The sequence below is a fragment of the Poecilia latipinna genome, unplaced genomic scaffold (genome assembly GCF_001443285.1).
Source record: "Poecilia latipinna isolate Pla-1442-1.1 unplaced genomic scaffold, P_latipinna-1.0 Scaffold1689, whole genome shotgun sequence".
NCBI lineage: Eukaryota > Metazoa > Chordata > Actinopteri > Cyprinodontiformes > Poeciliidae > Poecilia > Poecilia latipinna.
The window spans coordinates 2,965-17,870 of NW_015114305.1; the positions used below are offsets into that span (position 1 = coordinate 2,965).

Genomic DNA, 14,906 nt, shown 5'->3' on the forward strand with positions numbered 1-14,906 from the left:
TTGCAGAATTACAACAGTAGTCTAAATGCTTTTCTGATTAATAGACAGGCAGCTCTCGGTAGGTTTGCCCTTATGCCATAATATTTTACTTTCAGAATAATGGATTTAATAGTGCTTCATAAAATGTTAAAAGCTTATAATATTGCTTTATGACCTACCCCTAAGGCCCAATGATAGTAAAAAGATATTAGGGATGGGAATAATATTGGTAAATTTTGCAATGACAGTATCACTTGTGATGTAAACCTATTTTCTAATTTTTTTCTCATTCTCATTGTTGTCACGTGCAGTCTATGAATGAGCATTGTTTTAAAGTGCCATTCTACCTCTGTTTTAATTGTGCGCTAATTTTTTTTCCATAAAATTCCAAGAAAAGTGAGATTTGTATTTTAAATTTGCAAAAATTAAAAAAAGTTCAGAATTAATCAATTTATTATTATTATTATTATTATTATTATTATTATTATTATTATTATCAATCAAAAATTTGTTTCTCAAAAGCAAAAATACATAAAGTTATTTATGTTCTTTACAAACTGACAACAAAATATAAGGCTTAAATGTGTGTAACGTCTGCTCTTCATATCGACTTTTTACATTGCTATTTGTTTTAGATTTACACCAGTTAATGCATGTTCGTTGTATTTTCCTGTTAGACTTTTGAGCCTACCATAAATTACTGTTTACTACATAGAAGGTGTTTTACGCAAAATCGTATGTAACGTTTACTGTCCCCAAGCTAGCTTCATTAAGAGTTATTCTATCGAATGTCAATGTGATTTGTTTTACATTTTCAATGGTATTACTATCAATGTCATTAAATCTATATCGTAATTTACTAAACAGCGTTTTTACTATGTGATTTTCTTTTTCAAACGCCACATCATCAGCTTTGACCGAGGTGCCGTGAACATCTCACTGACATGCGTTCTTAGCGGTCTATTCGGATTGGCAGCATCACTAGCACGAGAATATGGGAGACGATTTAGGTGACGACTGGTGGAACCATGACGGTAATATCAACTTTTCGCTTCGTTCGTACGGTATGATGTGTAAGCAGTGGCGGCATATCCCGGCTGGCTCATGCTGTCACGTGAAATCTGTTACAGTGGCTAGCCTTAGCTAATAGTGCTAAATGTAGCTTTACCAACAGCACATAAAGTAATTAGATGACACGTGGAAAACATTGAGCACAGGTGTGCTTTATGTTGCTAATTACAGCGATAAATTATTCAGGAACGCTGGTAGTTTAATTGGTTTTAAGTAGAGGTTGTGCGAAACACGTGTTTCTTCTAAGTCTTCCCACAGACTTAGAAAAACAGATAATGCTAACACAAACTACGGAAGCTTCCCTAATGTTGGTTCTCATGTCCTCCGCTCTCTTGAATGAGTTGGGGTTTTTTCCACACAGATATTAGTGCTCTGGTTCTGCTCGTCACATGTTAAACTTCATATATCAACAAAGGAAATTCCCTGCTGCTACTTCTTGCATAGCTCACAAGCTCGCTGCATACCAATAGATGGCAGCCATGTAGTTTTTGTCCAACACACCGAACTGATTGTGTTGGACAGCTGAGTGATGCTGTGATGTGAGGAAGATAAAGAAACATGAGTCCAGAAGAGAAGCGAATGAAAGAAGAGTTTTTATTCAGGATGGTTTAATACGATACATTAATGTCACACATGATCCTTACCAAAACAAGACACTTGCTGAAAAATAGCAGTACAGGAAAAAGTTACTCCAGTCAAGGTATGATCATAAATGTAATGTCTTTAAGATTATCAGCTCTTAACAATATAAACACAACAGTATGTACTCATAAACAGCCAGTGAGAAGAGCAAAATATTTGCCATGCTTCCATTTTTTTATGATTGACATTTGATAAAATATTTCAGTGCTTTTATTTTCACTTAATTCCATGATTTATGCCAGTAAACATATCTGCAGCTTTCTACGTAAACAATATTACTGTCAGATTTTTGTTGAGCTTTAATTTTTTTCTTCATGGTAACATTTCCATATAATATCGGCAGGGTTCCAGATACTTGCATGTTGTAGAAACTGTTGCCGTTTCTTCCCTTTGTAAAGATGCACAAACCAATTGTCAGAAATTAAATCCAACCAGTTTCCTCCTGATCGGTTCTGATCAGTGATTGACAGGTCAACGTACCGTCAATCCCATGTCTTTCATGTCAGTAAATTAAATAAAGCATAGAACTTCCTCCCTTTCAGCATTTAATTTGCACTTTTATTTGGACATCAGCATGTTGTGCTTGCAAAACACAAAGAAATACCTCTTTACTCTAACATTTTTTGTTGTATTTAATACTGTTACCTCCTTACCTACCCACCTCTATGACATAATTTGTAGCACATTTTCTGTTTTATTTGTCACAGTCCTTAAAAACAAAAATATTCAGGTATAGTAGCTTCTGACATTAGCAATATTATGGCCATATCTTTGTTCAGCTTTTCATTTGAAAGCATACTTTCATGTAATGAACTAATATAGCTTCATTTCAGCTAAGGAATAGCTGCCTTTCCCACTGGATCTGGTATAAACATACATCACTGCCCTTGATATCAAACGGATGAGGGAAGATATCAAAGATGTATGCTTTCTGTGACCCATTAGCTTTACTGTCATCCTTTCTTAACCATATTTATATGACAGTGCTCTTTGAAACAAAATGCTGTAAGTGTGACAGCAGACCGACAAGGCAGAAAATGAGATCTGAAGTCTGTTCGTAAAGGCATATAATTGACCTTGAAGTTTCATGAATGAAGCAAAGATTTGCAATACCCCATGTGACTGATGATGTTGTTTCATGTGGGTAAATGTTCACACTAATAATAACAGAGATTTTCAAAAGAGTTTCAGGCAATACCCTGAACAGCCAGATACCTCATTCATCCTCGCCAACTAAACACACCAGGCTAGTTAACTTCTTCTAAATCTGTTACCATCATTTCCGGAAATGCTGCTGGATTCCTTTACAAAAGTCATTACCTTGCAACTAGATCAAATAAATGTTTTTAGTACACCTTTGATGAATCAGGACTTTGATCACCCACTTACTAACACCCTTTTATGTGACTATGCAGTTATTTTCCACTTGTTGCTTTATTTCTGATTTAATGTTGTAGAAAGAATCAAATTACATTAATACAGATACCAGACTGACAGATCTAGCTTGAACTCATTATTTTTTTTTTTTTTTTTTTTTTTTTTTTTTAACTTATTTCAAGCTGAAGGCTGAGATCAGATCCTCTATTTCGGGCCCATTTCAGCATTGTGTATTCATGTTTTGATAGAAGAAATGATTTTCTACTCTGTATTAAAGTAAATGTTATTGAATTGTTTTGATGTTTTCTCTATTTTTAACATCACAGTTTTGGAACTTAAATTTTAGTTGCTATCAAGATGGCAAATTCACATAGATGTGTTGTGTTTTTATACAAAAACAAAAATTTTCCTACTTTGAACATTATTCCTGAAAAATTATCTTGCTAGAAAAGTCTTATTAATAAATAAATTCCTAGATGGTATTCTCAATTTATTTTTGTCTTTATTAGACATAAGATTCTCACAATATGGTAGCCTTTTGTACTGTTAATGGAAAAGTGTTGTAAAAAGAAACAGTTTTGCTTCTTTCAGCCAGTTGATCAGCATTGCATAGCAACAAGTGAGGGAGGGGCTTACTCTGTTCTTTAAAAAACTGGAGAAAATTGTGGTCACTTTGGGGCTCCCTTATGTTTAATTAAATGCTTTTTTTTTACTTTTGGAACATTACAATTAAAAATTGTTTCAAAAACTGAAACCTTTCAAAGTCCTGGTACCCTTGATCCCAGTAACTGTTCTGTATTAAACTAAAGAGCATCCCACTATCTCTAAAAATACTCACAAAGTGAATGCTATGGAAAAAAAAAAAGTTTAATTTGCCAGAAAATAATGGTTAATGAAGCAAACATTGCAATAAATGCATTACATATTTAGTTAGTGACAGTTGTACAAGTAGCAATTAAGATATTTTTAAAGGTTATAAGAAGCAGTAAATGGGTTTAACAAAGGCACCGCTGGGAGGCTATAATGGTTATATGAGAATAAACAAATACTCATTTAGGTATTAAATTACATCTTTGCTCCTAATCATAAAGACCACTAACGGTGATGTTTGAGTGTGAGGCATGAGCATTAGCAGGGGAGATGGTGATGCTGCTTGTGATCTTGCCAACACCTTTCACGTGACATCCATTGGCAACTACTTGAGTCCTTTGCTCATGCCGAAGGTAGTACGGCCCAACAGGTGGCGGGATGCTTTGGCCCATACCATTTAGAGGGTGGATGTATGGGCTCCCCAGATGGATGTGGATCTTGCTATCCTCCGTTGTAATGATACTGGGACTTGTATCGCTGCTGTTGGACATTTGACGCTGCCAGCTGTTGGATCGCTCAGGAGTTTTGCAGAATACGGCTGGGTTTGCAGTTTCTGTTGGCTCAGGAGAACATGTCCTGACCGTGACAATCTGAATGGGTGAGTTGTTGTCAGGTGTTGCAGAGCGGGATGATTTTGGACTGAGCACTCGAGAGATGGGTGTTCCATTGACCGGGGAAAGGGTTCGGTCAGGACTTGAAGATGGATTCTTAGGATTAGCCACAGGTGAACTTGAGCTCTGAATGATGGTAATTCTCTGCTTTGGAGAGGCCCCGCTCGTTGGGATGGTGGCAGTGCTGGTGTCTCCAGAAGGGCTGGTAATCTCAAGCGTGGCTGTGCTGATCATGTGATGTGGTGTAACTTTAATTTGTAAGGGCTGCCCTGGTGTGTGTGTCAGCATCATTACCTCTCCGTTAACTGTTTGCTGCATATCCACTTCTGGATGGCTGCTCATGCTGTTATTTGCAGTGTTGAAGTTGTCGATGCTGCTGACAAGAGTGCTTTCTCTATTTGTTACTTCAGTATTTGGGTTTAGATGCTTGTCGGTGTTTACCTCACTTAATCTCTCGATGTGCATGTTGCGAGTTGAAATAAGGCTTTCCCCAGAATCAGTTTGCACTTCTTTGGTGGTCTGATGAAGATCTGAGAAATGGTTATTGGTTCCAGGCGTCCAGTTCTTGATTTGTCTATAACCGTTGAGCTCACTGGTCAATTTCTCCATCTGCTGGGCCAGCTCTTTGTTCTTGGCTTCCTGCTGGCTCAGTTTTTTCTGCAGTGTTGACTGATCCATTTGAACCTTGCAGATTGACTCCTCCGTCCCCATCAGCTGCTGGAGTTTCTCCTTCAGGGCGTCTATTTCTCTGGTTAGGAGTCTGGATTTGACTTGCTCTTTTTGAAGATGGCAAAGAAGAAGGTGTTCCTTGTTGACCTCTTCTTTTTCTCCATGCTTGTAGCTGGAAAGCTCCTTCTTTGCCTCCTCTAGCTCTTCTGTTAAAGCTTGCGACCGTCTCCTTTCATCATTCAACCTCCTTTCTAGGGCCTCTAAGTCTTCTTCCACTTTCAGCAGTTCTGCCTCCAATACCTCCTTGTTTTGGAGTCTCTTCTGCAGCTCATCAAGCTCTTTAGTCAGCTCTTTAACTTTGTTGTCCTCGGATTGGCACAAATGGCTGGTGTTGCTTGTGTACTTCTCTGCTTTTTCCTTCCTGTTCTCAAAGAGGTTTAACTTTTTCTTCATTGTGGTTATTTTACTCTGTAGCTCCCTGTTCCTCTCCTCCTCTGTTTTCAGTCTGTCTCTGAGCTCATCCTTTTCCTTCATAATGTCCTTAATCTTCTCTTCTAAATCTGCCTTAGATCTTAGTGCCAGCTGCCTTTCCTCTCTCAGCCTCTCTGTCATCATTGCCAAATTACCTTGCTCATTTTTCTTGCTCTCTTTCTTACTCACTTTTTCCTCTGCCTGTCGGAGCTTCTCTGCCATACTCTTTCTGTCCTCCACCAGAGCCGCAGTCAGCGCTCGGAGCTTGCCCAGGTCTTGTCTAACAATCATTTCACTTGTTTCTAGCCGACCCTCAACAGCCTCCAGCTCTCTCACCCTAATTCTCAGTGCATCAAGCTCTCCAGACATCATCTTGCTGTACTCTCTCTCTTTCTCCAAGTTGCTCTTCAGAATACTACAGTCCTGTTTGCTTTTGCCCAAAGCTTCCTCCATCCTCTCCATTTCACAGATTCTGCCGTTGAGCTTATCCACCTCAAACTTTAAGCCACGACAGTGCCTGGCCTCGTTTGTTAGTCTGCGGTCAAGGTCTCGACACTGGTCTGCCATCCGTATCAGCTCCTCGTCCTTCCCTTCCATTTCCACCACCCTCTTCCTCAGCACCTCCACCTCTGTTAACAGGCTCGGGGCCGTCATGGAAACTTGGTTAAGCAGCTCTGCAGTTGCAGAAATGTGAGCTGTTCCTTTACACTGGGTGGATCAGTGGATGGAGCCCCTTCTCAGTATGAATGATGGGGACAGTCAAATCCTTGATTGTACGCTTCTGTTCTTCCACCTCAATTAAATGTTGTGGTAAAATCCTTCAGCTTGGTTAACTCCTCTTTTACAGTTGAGATTGCTTGTTCATTTTTCTCTCAATTTTGCAGTATCTTTTGTCTTTTCAATGAGAGCTTGAGTCTGTAGAGGTAAAAATATACATTTCAGACAGGCTTTAGAGCAGTTATCAGTATCAAGGTGAGAAATATAGCAATATGAAATGACCTTCCTGTAAAAACCTTCGGTGAAAATCCCACTGTATCATGGTATCACTACAAATACTTTTAACAAAAATGCAAAGCATGATCTAACTGCTTTCTTTTCAAAAATTGAAGCTTAAAAATTACCTATTGAGTTATAATGATGTGATCTGTGGCATTTATGCATTACATTTAATCCAATACATAGAATTGAACATAAAAGACAGTATAAATATCTTGCTTTTTGTAGTGTTGTGAAAGGTTGTGGTGCATGACGGCAGTTGAACTATATTAATATTTATTACAGCAGCTGGAAAATGGGAGTTAAACAGTTTTTAGAACAATATTTATTAATGCTACTTGGTTATATTAAAATATTATGAAATAATCAGCTGTGAGCACAGAGACAGTTTAGAGACAGCTTTTGTCATTCTAATGCAAATCTAACACAATTATGGCTGAAGTGGTGTTTTTACTTTTTAGTTCCGTTTTTTTTTTTTTTATTAGATTGAAAAGTAAACCAGAAACTGAATTTTTAAACATGGTACTCACACAGTTTTGATTGACTGTTGTCCGTAAAGTCCCTGACAAAAGCAGGTTTTATGTCTGGGCTCCAGTTTCTTAAGGGCCAGAGCTCGCTTTGGTGGGCCACAAAGAGCTAATACAGTTCATCACTGGAACATGTGTGGTGGATAAAACAGACATGTTGATCTTTCCAACTACAGTTTTAAAACGGCATTCCAGCACTTTTGCTCTCCTCGCTGTTGCTGGGCATTGCTAGTCAGCTGCCTGACAACAGACTACTACTCTTTTCTGTTGTGTAAGCTACAAGAAAGACAAATGTATCTGTTTGGAAATATGTCCAAATGTGGAAAACATCAAAAAGACACGGTGTGGAAACTAAATGAAAACTATCCGTTATTCTTATTGAAGTAACACTGTTGTACAGTTACAGATGACCAACACCTGACTGGAGGGTGGCTACTAACACAGACAGCCCAACTACCAGCTGGTATTAACTTTGTTATGAAAGAAGCTCTATTCTGTGGAATAAGTCTTTAAAACTACTACAGAATTTAGAAGTTTATTTTTCATTTTGCTTAAGTCGGTGAATAAAATTCAGAAATATCGATTAAATCTTAATAGTAATTGTTTTGTCAGCAGCTAGATGTTATTATCCATTTGCTTTACAGTGCTTTGTGCCAGCTGTGGCATATTCGCTATCATAACGGAGAAAATCTAATACCTATGTGAGGCTAATTTGTTCATGTTTTCATCACATAACTCTTAGCCTTTACTAGTTTGGTCATAGCTACCTTTTTGGCCTGATGTATTCCATCATTCTGTGACAATTTGTTGTATAAAAACTGTACAAATGCTCAACAACATCCATGATGTTTTTTTCTATAATACATGCAACATGTTGTTACCTCAACATGTCTCTTTATTTTGGGGTATTTCTCTCTAGTGAGCATGTAATCTGTAGGATCTTTTGACTTGCATGGCAGATGGTCCCTTAGTAGGGAGTGTTAGTTAATTAAGAAGTTCTCCTCTCAAGTACCCGCAGCACTGCAGCCAGTTGCCCTCCCTCTGTGCACCTCGAACGTTACCAAACTTGCAGCTTGGAGAGGCAGGAATTCCCCGTTGTTCTTGAAGTAATTACAAACTGGCTACTTCTCATCAATAGATGTCAGTCCTCAACATTTCCCTGGATGCATACCAGAATTGAACTTGGAATAGAACCAGAAAGTTTGAAAAAATAAATGCACACAGAACAATTGCTAACACCGAGTGTTCCTTTGCTCTTTTACCCATATATAAAACTCATTGTGTTTCTCCATTTGCTGCCGGTGTTGCATTCTAAAGCTCCACAAAGTGCTGGTATTTAGTTCTACTTTTTTCTTTGTTTTTGTAAAAAAAAAAAAAAAAGAATACAAAACTCTGCTATTGCTTATAGGTTGGAGAAATCTCAGTTAGCCATGTGTTCTGAAAATATGAGACGTTTTAGCCAAGGGTAGAATGTGTCTCCTAAATGAAATGCAGGGCTGGTCAGAAAGGACGGCACAAATGTTTTTATTAGCTAGCTGCATACCTGAACCTTCACTAAAGTTTCTCTGAGGTTTAATTTGGCATGTTAGTTGGCTGCAAAAATGCTCAAGCAGAACATTTAGATCCCCTAAAGTGTTAAGATATAGCTCAGTGACAGCTTAACTTCAACCGGAAAATTCATATTCTTTTAGACGCTTTGATTAGCGTGGCTTTGTAAAAGAGTCCTTATCAAATCTTTGCAGTTATTTACTTGTCAGCAGCAGTCCATCTTAAACTATCTTACACATATAGCAGTTTTTTAAGGAACATCTGAGTCCAATGAAAGTTTGCATGTTTTTTGTTGCATTAATGCGTCTAGTTTCATACCTGCACAAAGAAGTCGTTCTTTCCGTCTTTAAAATCCCTGGAAAAGGCTGTTTTCCCGGTGATGTGGACATTCCATCCGGAAAACCAAACATTATGAGAAGTTCTCTGCAAACTGACTCTCACTCGCAGTAAGTCTGTGGCGCCCATTACATCATCAGCATGTCCTTATATGGGACTGCACAAGCTCTAGAGCTCTGTGTGTGCGTGTGGGTGTGGGTGTGGGTGTGTGTGTGTGTGTGAGCATGTGTGTTTTCTCTGGACTTCAGCCCAATCCAGATGAGGTCATTGTACAGTCATGCCAAAGAGACTAATGGGAAGGACAGAATGGGTTGTGTGTATGCACATGCAATGAAAATCTTTAAGCACAGTTAGCATTTGAGAGGATAACGCCTTCTGTTTACAGATTAGAGATGGCAAACACCTAAAGAATGCTGCCTTAAGCGTCAACCCCTACTGTCGCTCGTGTAGAAGCATGTGGATTGTATCATGTTGTGTCTTTGTGCCGAACTCTCATATGTTTGGAGAAGAGAGGCATGTTTTCTGAGTTGAGCAGCTTTGCCTAGGGCCTGATAACCTGACTGGAAGATGACATCAGCACTTCATCGACTCTCAATTACATCCATATGTTTGTTCTGTCTTCTCTTTCTCAAACTTTTCTTCAGCTCAGTGTTTGTCATATTCTTTATCCCATGTTTGCCGTTGCTTTTAAGTCTTGAACTTTCTCCGTTTGTAAATCCCAACTTCTGATATTTTTTCCCCTTGCCTTTGTTGTTGCAGTTTGTTGGATGAAAAATTTTCTTTGTGGCATAAGGCACATTTGGGTTCTCCGTGGAGCAAAGAGGGAGTGATTATGCTCTCATTACTCCCACAACCTCAAAGTCCTCTCTGTCCCGACAAGAATCCAAAAAATTATAATTGACATGTAATAATCTTGCTCGTTTGAGGAGAGTCCAGAAAGTTCAGTTGGAGAAACACTTCATCATAGGGCTGATCATTTTTCCTTTTGAAGACACATAGTTGTGTGAGCTATCTCTGGGAACTATATTTTCTTTTTGTTTGTCAAGCACTCAGAGGCCCGTGTTTGTCCCAGGGTTATGTTGCAATTGCCGATTTACAAAATACACATTCTTTTAAGATTTCTTAAGAAATCCCCTTCTTATTTGTCTTTACAAAGTGTGACTCTACTAAGCAGATGCTTAATACTGGTATCAAGGTATACCAAAGTTTCAAAAAGTAATATTTTCATAATAACCACAATATTGAGTCTTGTATATATTTTTTATAGATTCTTGTAATGAGATGACAAAAATAATTAAGGTTCTTATTTTTTTTATTAGCTTTATCGAGTTGATTAATGCAGTGCCGCACCACCCTCACCTGTTGTCACGTGGTGCAGGTCAGTTTACTACAAGAAGTTAGTTTGTAAGCTACAAGCAGCAAGTGTGTCCTGATATGACTGCAATAACTTTTTTTTTATTATTATTATTAGGAGTGGTGAAAAAGCAGTAAAATTTCCTACATTATCATCTTACTTTCTGGCTGGTAATTTTACTCTATTTTACACTTGATAAAGCCAGAGAACATTCTGATTACTGCTTTCTTTTCTAAAGGACTTCAATCTATTCGCATGACACAATGGAAAATTTTATCAGGAATTAGAACTTGATTTACTGGTAGTTGCTGTTCAGCATTTGGGGCTTTTTGTTTTTTATTTGTGAAGCTTCTGCCTTAGTGTGTAATGAACTAGTTATGTAACAGACCGAGGTGAGGTTAGTATTCTTAGAATGGCTGGTTTCCCCCTTAATCCTTTAATTAATTCAAGGCAACTGTGGCAGCTTGTTAGCTCCTTTGACTGCATATATTTGCTCTTCCTCTGCTTTTATGGAGCTCATCACTTTCAGATACATGCAACTGCATGTTTGCATGCTCAGACAGAATTATTCCTGCACTAACCCAATGAATATAAAACAAGATCATTCCTTTGTCCAACTGGTGACTAAATTAAACATTTTCCTTTGACTTGGTGTTTGAAATTTCTCTACAAAGAAAAGCTCTTGAGGAACGTGGTGAAATATTGATATCTATTGTTAAGAAATGTGAAAGAGAAATCCTCATTCTTTGCACATTTTTATGATCTTTATAGATCCCTTTCATGTAGATGAAGGGCTGACATTTGCACCACTTGTCCTTATCACAAAGAAGTACAAACCTGTCTAAATAATAATAATAAAAAAATACTCTTAAATAGCAATTTGTAATATTCCTTTTCTGAGTGGAGGACTGCTGTGTGCTGCTGAAGGTCATGCTTTTACCTGGTTAATGGTTTAAAATGGTTTATCTGGTTAATGGTTAATTTTTTTTTCTTTAAATCACAACCTCTATTGTTCTGGAGATCTCACAGTCTCTCTAGTTGTTCAGTGACTATTGTGTTGCTTCATAAAAATGACGTACTATGGCTGCAACAAAAAGAAGCGGCTCAGCTCGATAACCTTTTTTTGCTTCTGTTAATTACGATGCATATCAAAGGCTTTCAGGTCAATTTGTCATTTCCCCAATTTGCCTGTAAGAAAGAATAAGGAGGATCTAATCAAAGATTTTTTTTTTTATTCACAATTTGTATCCAGGTATTTAACCATTGCTTAGTTTTTACCAGAGCTTCTTAAAGCTTCCTGAAACATTTTCTTCTGCATTAAAGGAGCATCATCAAATATATTACTGGCATAAAGAGCCTGAATGCCTGCTTCTTGTTCAACTGGCAGGTTTTCCAGTCCAAGCTGTTCTTTCTGTAATTGATATTTCATACTACAATATTGCAATAAAAATAAAGTGTCTATATACTGTTCGGTTTTTCATGAACACATTTCCTTAAGAAGTTGAGATTATTGAATCTACCTTGAGATCTTTGACTTTGAAATCAAATACAAAGTTTCCACGTTGTGGTTATGAACCCGTGCATGGTTGCTAGGAAACATCTTGTGGAAGACGGCGAAAATACCTCTTTTAAATTTATACCATAAGTGAGCTGATCTTGTTTAGTATTGCTAGTGAATGATGATTTTATTTTTATTTATTTAACTTTTATTTTATCAGGAAAATCCCAGATATTTAAAGTGTCTTTTTGCAAGAGAACCCTGAGAAAATGTTTTGATCTGCTGTAATTTGAGGCTCTCCCAATCTCTTATAGAAAATGTTGTCCATGTTTCCTGGAACGTTCGAGCTGCAGTGTGTGTGATATATAGAGCAGCTGTGTGTCTCTCTGACACACAGTAAAGTTTACTGTAGAATGAGAAAGAACCAGTAAATGTTTAATCTCCGCTGTTTATCCAAACAAGAATATTCTTAGTCATCTGTTATGCTTGTGTTGTGTTTAAGCATCTGGCTGTCGTCCTCTGGACCCAAACTTTACCAAGATGCTTTTTAGCTTTGTGAGAGCTGCAACTAATTGTTGCAACTTCACTGGATCACAACTAAGTTGTTTTTTGTTTTTGTTTTTTTCAAAGACCCCAGTTTCTAGCTATTCACATGAATTTCTGGTTTATTTTGATTTTATTACCCAATACTAAGTTAACTGGAAATAATTGCTTCTTTTTCATACTTGCTTTATGGATGCTAATGTAAATTTGATTCTACCCCAAATCCCGGCTGCTTAAAGAACCAAAGGGCTTTGGTTTGTTTTTATGTTTTATGAGTGTATGCATTTAACGTCATACATCTGTAGCAAGCAAAGGGGATGCATTGATTAGAAAGCCACATCAAAAGGGAGGTGAAAACTTGACTGATTTAAAAGAGCTTTGTGGGAGCTGGATAATGCCTCGGAAGAGGAGGTGATTCAGAGCTCTTCTGAACGAATCGGGGCAGAGATGTGTTTTGCATGTCGAGCATATGTGTTTGTGGTTATTGCTCAGAAACACACTGGTTTAGAGAAGACTCTGATAGATGAGGCTGGATCAACCACAGCGCTGCACTGGCATTGTGATGCGCGGATGTAATTGTCCTCTGACACGCAAAAGGGATACTGTTGAATAAAGTGACTGTAATGTGTGAAGGGAATGGCGTGTATATTTTGCAGCTGAAATGGGTCATCTGTTTTGCATATGGTACCTAGCAAGGCTGCTGCTGTGGAGAAATAAAACAGAAGAGGTACTCATTTTAGGATATGTGTAAGATGTTTGAAGGTGATTTAATGAAGTGGGACTTCTTTCTTTGGTTCTTTTCTCTATAATACACTGGTTTTCAGTGTAGGGAGCCAGGTTAAAATGTAGACTATGCAAAATACAAATGCAGAATTTCAGAGGAGAAACGCAGAGGAGGAGATGACTGAAATAACATGCTGGGGATTTTCAGCCAGTGATAAATATTTGGTATCCTCCCACTACAAAAATCCATATTTAGTTCAGGGTTGATCCAAGAAGTTCTCCCTCCTTAACAGGGCCTTTGTTCGGGGTTAGATTACTACTTGCTTTTGTCTGATTCGGTCCTGATTCCTGCAGTAGAAACGCAAAGGAGAGAAAACTACCATAGTTTCTGAAAAGAAAAGGATTTTGACATTGCAGACATACCCCAGAAGGGGGTTTTACAAAGTATTGACTTGGATGTGTTAACATACCTTTCAAACTAGTATTTACAAAATTACTTTGAAAACTTTTTATTTTCCTTTCATTTCACAACTATGTACTGTTTTGTGTCAGTCTGTCACATAAAATCTCAAAAAAACTGTGGAAAGACAGACTCATTGTCTTATGCATTACCCTTTATTGGGCCAAACTGAAGCACTTGTAGCATTTAGTTGTGCATGTTAGGTTTCCACATTCTATTTAAAAAGACAGAATTCTGGTGAACTTAATCACTACAAGCATGGCTATTTCAAGCCCTTAATTGCATGTGTGGCTGCGGTGGATCAGAAAAGCTTTTTCAGTTTGGCACATGGTTGCAGACAACAAGTCTCCGTCCAAGGCTTCAAGCCCAGCGCGGGTCCAGCCTCTACACGCGTAGATTACAGAGGAGACTTGGGTAGTAGATGGGCCGAAGCAAACCAGAACCTTCAACCAAACGGCCCCGTTGTTGGCCCGTTTTTTTAATTAGCTTAGGAGGTCCAGTAATCAGAATCTTGTTGGACCTGGACGTATACTTAGGGCTACCTCTAAATATGCTCTGTATTTAGATAGCAGATAATTTCTGCTCACCAAAAACCCTCAGTCCATTTTCCAGTTTGGATTAAGGCCGAAGTATGCACTGTGTGGTGTTATTAAATAGCGTAGGAGAGCGGCAATTTAGGTTATGCATGTAATTGCATGAGTGGATGTTTGTGTGTTTACAAGGGAGCGCTTTGCCAGACTGACCGCAGCGTGTAACCAAGTCCAGGGTTTAATGGACTGTGCCTGAGTGGGGTAGCTATAAGCTCTGTCTTGAGGTCACATTCGCTGTCTTGCAGAGATACCGCTGCTAAAAGCCTCCATCACTCAGCCATGACCATCTTTACTGAATGAAAAGAATCTAATCCTACAGACGTGCACATCGCTGAGCTTAGCTTTGGCTTGTTTCATTGTGCAAACTTTTGAATCCTACATCCACTCCTAAAATCCTCAGATAATTCAGATAATAATGGATGGATTTTTCTACAAGCCATGGCTCACTAGTGTCTTATTAATTTTGTGGGAAGCATATGACATAAATATTGTCTTTGCTCGGGTATATATTTGATTTTCTTTTTTTTTTTTTTTTTTTTTAGCATTACATGCACCAACCTGTCTGTCCTGCTCCAGCAGTGTAGTCAGGCCATTGTTCTCTCAGATGAAATCTATGTGGTTCCTCTTCTTCTCCAGTTGGG

General features: G+C 38.2%; 2 protein-coding genes across 3 annotated transcripts in view; one reads left to right on the forward strand and one right to left on the reverse strand.

The window, feature by feature from the left end:
* The first annotated feature begins 869 nt into the window (after positions 1–869).
* cmss1 (cms1 ribosomal small subunit homolog) overlaps positions 870–14,906 on the forward strand; it is a 36,840-nt gene continuing 22,803 nt past the window's right edge. For both annotated transcript variants that reach the window (XM_015060138.1, XM_015060139.1), the window contains exon 1: positions 870–1,013. In XM_015060138.1, coding sequence (XP_014915624.1) covers positions 974–1,013 — 40 coding nt within the window. In that variant the 5' untranslated portion in view covers positions 870–973. The remainder of the gene's footprint in view (positions 1,014–14,906) is intronic.
* LOC106964548 (filamin A-interacting protein 1-like) lies at positions 1,631–9,247 on the reverse strand. Its single transcript, XM_015060135.1, has 2 exons — positions 9,080–9,247; positions 1,631–6,605 (listed from the first exon to the last, which is right to left on the reverse strand). Exon 2 carries the CDS (start codon positions 6,342–6,344, stop codon positions 4,149–4,151), a length of 2,196 nt encoding a protein of 731 aa, XP_014915621.1. The 5' UTR covers positions 6,345–6,605; positions 9,080–9,247; the 3' UTR covers positions 1,631–4,148.